General features: G+C 39.9%; 1 protein-coding gene across 1 annotated transcript; it reads left to right on the top strand.

The window, feature by feature from the left end:
• Window positions 1-2,010: 2,010 nt before the first annotated feature.
• On the top strand, window positions 2,011-7,089 carry LOC134008972 (homeobox protein OTX1 B-like). Its single transcript, XM_062448589.1, has 4 exons — window positions 2,011-2,341; window positions 4,322-4,497; window positions 4,786-4,937; window positions 5,583-7,089. The coding sequence occupies exons 2-4, from the start codon at window positions 4,401-4,403 to the stop codon at window positions 6,366-6,368; spliced, it is 1,035 nt and encodes a 344-aa protein (XP_062304573.1). The 5' UTR covers window positions 2,011-2,341; window positions 4,322-4,400; the 3' UTR covers window positions 6,369-7,089.
• The last annotated feature ends 616 nt before the right edge of the window (window positions 7,090-7,705 follow it).

The raw sequence follows: 7,705 nt of genomic DNA, 5'->3' as shown, positions 1-7,705 counted from the left end.
CAATTAAAGATATTATTTTCCCATTTTTAAATAAGTTAACAGGATCTGCAATCATGGACATACTGTTTTTGTATGCTACAATTTTCACAAAACTGAAAATAATAATTGTAAAATCGTGCATGACAAACCCTTTTTTATTATTCCAAAGTGCGTCTTCGACCTCCCAATTCCGCAGTACGTGCCTATATATACATTTATATTTCCAGCGCTGGGCAATGCAACACTTTTTGCTTGCATCCAAAGAAGAAAAAATCCTTTTAGCGTCTGTTATCCTTGATGAAGTCAATATAAAACAAAGTACAAAACAATCAGCGTTATCTTAACACAGAGTCAAGTGCTGGTGTTGTCGTGTTGCTAGACATAGCCTACCTGGGCACGTTTCTCTCAGAGTGGATTGCCCTGTACTGCAGATGTACATACTTTGAAGTCAGTCGCTAATACTGCACAGGTGTTGATCACAAGGATTTTTGGACAACCTCAGACACAGCAGTTGAGTGTTCAAAAAAGGCCGAGAGAGTACCAACTCCAGTTTAAGCTTACTGACAGCTTGGGACTTTATGCATCATCGTTTTAATAAGCGCCGACAACATACACGACCCTCTCCAATCCTAGAAGCTAAAAAGACAAAATGTACACCCCCACCTCTTCAGACGCGCTGATCCCTGGATTTACGGGCTTAGTATTAAGAAAATTCTACTGCAATTTGGGATTAGACCCCAATACCTTTACAACAATGGCGTTGTTATTTGATATCTTGATACATGCAATCGATCACATCCCCTTTGACAGGCCTGTGTGGTGGCCGAACCTTACAGAGGTTGTCGCAAATTTGTGATATTAGCCAAGGAAATAAGAGTTTGTATTTTTTTTAGAGGCCTACGCGCCGTGTCATTGCTCCAAGTTAAAACTTTTTTGACTCTGCTGTTTAAATGTCAGCTATCAGCTTTCTACGTTCATAACATTATGTAGGGGCCTATTTAAAACGTCAAAGTATGCTTCTTAAATATTTTGGTTTGACTTGTAGGCTATTTGAAATTGTATTTTTTTCTAAAATGTTTGTTTCACATAGGCCATTGTTCAGGTTCTAACAGCTCTGATTGATTTGATTTTCAGACATTAACAAATCGAACAGTTTTTGACCAAGCAGTTGGGTACAGAAATGTTTTCACTGAAAATAATTGTGAATGTGAATTTCCAACAGTTAATGGAACTTATTTACACCATTACACAGGACTATAATAGAACATTGATTGAGGGCACTGAAATTGATCGTAACATTTATGTCAGAGCTTTCTTGAGAGATTAGCCCAGTTAGACTGAACTCCGCTTCTATTTTGCAATAGAAATCATAGCTAGGATTAACTCATCATTAATATTCATGAAAATATATTACACGGTTAAATCAGAGCCTCCAGAAAGTGTTTAGAAAAGCTACAGCTTTGTAAGACTGCTTCAAGTTGTGCAGTAGGCCTATATGAAACATGCTGCTTTTATTGATCAAGACTTGTCGTTGCAATCAATGGCACAAGCTATTGCCCTTTTACAATTTTCCATTAGGTTTGATAGTCCTGTAGTCTGCAGCTTTGTAAAACAAAATTTATATATTTACATTTATGACGTGCATAATTTCTTAGTATTTTTGCCGATTTTAGTCTATAAACATGGGTAGCAGCAGGCCGGTTTTCTTCTCCATTGTCCAGATGCAGTAAACTGTTCTTTGATTTGTTTCGTTTGCGCAAAACAAAATGGGCAAAAATAAAGTATGATCTAATTGAAGCAGAAAACAAAGTCAAAGTTTCGTATTTTATCTATACTATAAGAACGACTTTCATCAATTACATGCGCTCACGTGGTATATAGTATTACTTTATCTTTTGCAGGGGAGGGGCCTTCTTGCAACCCTCGCAATTGACTGGATATTCCTGTCGCCTGTAAGGACGTACAGGCGCTGGGATTGGATGAAGTGGGCGGTTCGGCATGTATCTCTCCGCTCATAGAAGGGTAGGGTATGAGAGGGTGATCAATCTCAATCCGTCAACATTGGCAACCAACTTACCATAGTGCAAGACGCAAAGATGCAATTGATTTGATTTTGTTTTGGATTTTCAAAGCAGAAGTTTGCCTCTGAGACGAATCATTAATTTCGAATTATAAAGGGCATCCAGTTGCAATATACTTGATTTTAAGTGTGCATATACAGATACGAACTCGTCCATTTGTGTACGCACCTTGGTTGTCTCGTTCTCAAGACTTTTCTTAATGTGGATATTTTTAATACACGGGATCTTCTCGACTTGAACACAGAGACAGGGAATACAAACGACGAAAAACGAAAGATAAGGTGAGTTCTTCGATATTTTTTATGGTTTCTATTGATCTTTTTTTTTATTTTACCTACATGTTGCCTATGTAAATCACTTGATAGTGCTTGGATTGTCAAGCCATACTTGTTGTGAAATTGTCCTCTATTATTTGTGATCTTTAACTTTGGCAAGCTTTGCGTTATTACGCAAGTTAGGATCCTTTCCAAATGATCGGTAAATTATTCATTAAAAACAACCGTCCTCGTTTTAAGAGTATACTATAGATTTAATGCAATAATTATCTTATAAGACCTCAAAGTTGACCACACTGAAAATTGTGCTCGTATGGTGTAAACATGATGCAAGTACCACTTCAAGTTTGGTTGGCGCACTTTGATTTGGAAGGGCAAAACTCTGAGGCCTTGGAAAAATGGGGACCGAATGTGTGTTTGGGGTGTTGTTAATTTATTTTGCTGATAAGACCTGCTCTGTTAATTGTCTCCCTGGAGGTCTAATCTGAATTGTAATGGAGTTCATTTGCACAGAGTTTTAACCATTTACATTTGCTTAAACTCCTTCCTGCGGTTATGGAGATACAGCCACGTATTTACGCCTCAATAAAAATCCATCAGCCGGTCCGTGTCCTCAGCGTGGGCCCAAGTAGGTCTATTTAAAGGCAGTATATATTGATTGTTGCTACCCAATGAAGTGAATAACCAAACCTATTTGTCTCAACTTTTACATAATAACTATCTAAACGACCCCCACCTATTATGTAAATGCTTATTCAGATAGATTGTCGTGTATGCCATCAGGGGCTACTTGGTGGAGAGAGAAAAAATCAAGACTTTACAATGGGACTGTAGGCTTATACATTGTATAATACCATCGTATAATAACAGATATAGCTACATAAAGGGGTACTAGTTGAAAACAAATATTTAATATGGCACAATTACAGAGTGCAAGATCTCCATATAGGTTTTTATATTTGGGTTGGCAAGATGTACATGCTTTACCAGTGTAAAGGCCTACAGTAGCCTATGCCCCAACATTTGGAATATCAAACAACATGGTAAAAAGGATACCATTTGGGATACAGTTTAGTCTACGTCTTAAACGCTCCCATAGCATCGAAATAAGTTGATGCAATAGGAGTGTTCAAGGCCTAAATATTCGGACTTCCTCACTTAGTAGAAAAATATCTTGCTAATGCCATAAAATCTATTAAATTGGTAGTTTAATTATTTGGAAAGTCCTTGATGACCTGATTTATGCAAGCCGCCGTGACCGAAGCCTTCCCTTAAAATGTTACTCATTTGGGGCAATTCCTATTGAGCCAAGCAATTAATTGTCCAATAATTAATACATGATGCCTAATGTAGGCTTTTTGTTTTAAAAGCTAAATGCCATCATCAAAACAAGGGTTTCTAAGTTGGCCACAATAAGTCATGTGTCAAATGGCATTAACTCACGACTAGCGACAGATTTCACCCGTAATTATTTCTTTACCGTCGTGATGGATGACTGCAACCCGAGTTTATAATTGGATATCGTTTAGCCATGTTAACGCGTCATGTCATACTTTGTTTGGGATTTTGGTAACCAACCGATTTCTTTGTACAAAGAATCAATTTTCGATTAATTAAGAGAAATTGCGATTAACGTGCCACACAATTGGCTACATGTCATTTTGTTTGCCATGCACCCTTATGTGGCGTGCTTTATATTTATTATTTCCAAATAATTATCAGTTTAATGTTTTGCCGCCTACTCGTGTCAAGTTTGTTTAAAAAAAAGTTGGTTCCTTTTGCTTGTTGATACTCCAGATGTAAGAAAAATCATGTCCTGTGATCTTATTAAAATAGTCTTATTTTAACATTTACTCCTAACGCATTTCGAAAAACTTTTATCTAGTTAGGTCACTAGATTTTCCCTGGTTAACATTTTAAGGCTGCACTGTATCTCAGTTCAACAAGTGATTTTATGGCCTATACTCATCATGCCTCTCCACACAGGGACCTTTCGACGGACTGCAACATCGGGGAAATCGATTTTTTTCGCGCTGACGTTGGTTTCCCCGTGTCCGTTTCTAGCATGATGTCATACCTCAAACAAGCCCCGTACGGCATGAACGGACTGGGGCTCAGTGGAGCGACTATGGACCTTCTGCATCCATCCGTGGGTTATCCAGGTAAGCAAGGAGTAAGGGAAATACACATAGTCTGTTGAACTAGGCCCACAGCCTGGTATTGGTGTACTCCTCTCCGTAGGTGTGCGTAAGTCTACACAAAGAAAAATAAATATTCTTTGAAGACTTAACAATAACTGTCCATTTCTGAAATATCACTAAACCAATAATTTATAAAGCATTTAGTTAGGATCGTCAGTTGACAATTATTAGCCTACTATATTTATTCGTGAGATGTGGTAGGACCGAAATGCTTTGAGAACTTTTAATTGACAGTGTGTTCCTTTGCAGGTAATCCCAGGAAACAGCGGAGAGAAAGAACAACTTTTACGCGTACTCAGTTGGACATTTTGGAGTCCCTTTTTGCAAAGACGCGCTATCCGGACATATTCATGAGAGAAGAGGTTGCGTTGAAAATAAATCTGCCAGAGTCTAGAGTACAGGTTTGTAGTGAAATTTATGTTGGCCTTTTTAAAAAGCACTCTATTTAAGAACAAAACATCACATAATGTGAAAAGTTATTTCGTTATGCCATTAGTTAGTTCTATTCATGGACTCGAGGTCTATGATAATTTACATATAACTTATTATTTAGAAAATAATTTACAAAAGTAATCACTTAAAAGTACAATCCTTTGAACTTTTGAATCCTCTTTTGAAACTGGCGTGAGAGCCTTTATGTAACCAGCTTTAGCGCCCCTCTCCCGGGCTTATTTGGCAATTATGGCCGTTCCCTCTACAGTTTCAGCGATTTAGCTGAGAAATGTACACAGTAGACAGGGCAGTAGGCACCCAGCCCAGGTAGAGGCTGTCAATGAGGTCATCACTACAATTTACTGTCATGACCTTGGAATGTAAAACTCCTGAATTCAAATAGAGAATTCTCTTTTGATTATTTACTGATCCTTTTTACCTCTATGCTGGCCAAATGCGTGGCATTTTACTGTAATTTAAAAACCAAAAGGTCCATTCGTTCTCCTGCATGTTAAACTTCAAATAGGTTACATGTTAATATAAATCTGGATTGTAACATTGACCTGTCTCACATGAAATGTTCTGAAGGTGACCTCTATGCCCTTGTCCCTCAGGTGTGGTTTAAAAACCGAAGAGCCAAGTGCCGCCAGCAGCAGCAGAGCGGGAACAGCGCCAAGGTTCGACCAGCGAAGAAGAAGTCATCTCCGGCAAGGGAGAGCACGGGGTCAGAGAGCAGTGGCCAGTTCACACCTCCGGCTGTGTCCAGCACCGGCTCTTCTTCCTCCTCCTCTTCCTCGGCCTCGTCCGGCTCCAACACGTCGGGCCACGGAGGCCAAGGCCTGAGCGCTTCTACCTCCGTCACTGCCCCTGTGTCTTCCATCTGGAGCCCCGCGCCCATCTCCCCGGCCCCTGCACCTCCCCCGGTGCCTGACCCCACTCCCCCCACCAGCGCCTCCTGCATGCAGAGGTCCGTATCGGCCGGTGGAGGAACCACCTCATACCCGGTGTCCTACAGCCAGACGGCGGCGGCCTACGGTCAGGGCTACCCGGCCGCAGCCTCAGGCTCCTACTTCGGAGGGGTGGAATGCAGCTCCTACCTGGCCCCCATGCACTCTCACCACCACCCCCACCACCCGCACCAGCTCAGTCCCATGACGGGCTCCTCCATGTCTGGCCACCCGCATCACCACATAGGCCAGACCTCAGGGCACCACCACCATCACCCCCACCACCACCAGGCCTACAGTGCGCCAAGCCTGGCCTTCAACTCCTCAGACTGTCTGGATTACAAAGAACAAACAGCGGCGGCCGCGGCGGCCTCCTCGTGGAAACTCAACTTCAATGCCTCAGACTGCTTGGACTACAAAGACCAGGCCTCCTGGCGATTCCAAGTCTTGTGACTTGTTCTTTTTTTTCCTTTTCAAAGAAGTGTTCTTGTTTTTGTTGTATTCTTTTGAAGAGCATTCTCTTCCGAACGTTGAGAAGTTATGTAGAGACAATTACCAGGACCCTTTTAAGTTAACATGTAAGAAATCAGATAACATGACATGTCCATTTGGCCTTGTGTTTTATTTTGCCTTTAGAAATAAATCATCTATAGCTAGAACAACCGTACTGGTAAATTTGAATCAGATACCCATAGTTAGGGCAACAAGGAATATTTTTGAAACAATGAGCCACTATTGAGCTCAACTCATGTAGGCCTTACTCCCTCCCCTTATTCTGCGTTGGAGCAGGAACTGCGTGTTTTGGATTTTGCTTAAATACTCTTATTGACCCTCAATTAGTAGAGCATCACAATTTGTCCTAAAACGTCAAGTGAAAGAATCACAATTGTGATTCACCCATATCAGACTTGACATTAATAAATCATGACGCTGCTATCGTTTTTTTTCTTCATTTTGCTGATATTCCAATTTATGTTGAATTCAACTTGGATATTGTTCATAACTCGTTGTCCGGACTGTAGTGTTGTATTTTGGAAGTTTAATTGCAGCACTTGTTTATAAGGTCAAATATTTTGCTATTGTTCTTTACGAAGAAATGTGAATTAGACACGCAATGTCAGTATTCCATTGAGATTTCAAATGTACATTCGTGTCTTTATAATAAAGATTCGTTGAAAACACGATTGAACACTTCGTTGCAAAGTTTTTTGTTGTCATGTTTTGCAAGACATGAGAACGAATATGGGATTCATTTACATTTCTGTGGTTGCTCCCCAGAAAACTTTGAACGATTGATTTTGCACTTTCCTATTTACATATACATCTAATTAATGAAGAATTTATACTTTGAAGCAAATTGTTTTTGAACTAGACTAAACTGTCTTTAATTCACATGTTCATTTTGCATGCACCTGCATTCAAGCATGGGATTTGCAATCCACTCATTGCAATCACTCTCCTATTTAAGAACTGGCATCTCGCTACTCTACATCCAGGTCCAGATCCATGTCGATAAGTTATATGCCAACAATAATTAATAAAAAAATGTGCTTGAGACACTCTCGTTTTAAAAATACAAGTTGTTTTATAAGATTAGGGTTCTTTTCCAGAGAAAATGCACTGATTTGTTTTGTACTTTTAATTAACATCATTTCAATTGTGTGTTGGCGTGTCCAACTATTTGATGCAATATAGAAGCTTAAGGCAAATCATATGCAGGAAAGTCCAGCTATTTTCCTGCTCAGGCTGCATTCTCCTGTGATATAATCTCAGTGAGCAAACCCCCACAG

The sequence above is a fragment of the Osmerus eperlanus genome, chromosome 22 (assembly GCF_963692335.1).
Source record: "Osmerus eperlanus chromosome 22, fOsmEpe2.1, whole genome shotgun sequence".
In the NCBI taxonomy this organism is placed as follows: domain Eukaryota; kingdom Metazoa; phylum Chordata; class Actinopteri; order Osmeriformes; family Osmeridae; genus Osmerus; species Osmerus eperlanus.
The sequence above is the reverse complement of the archived record's forward strand: the minus strand, read 5'-3'. Positions and strand labels throughout refer to the sequence as shown.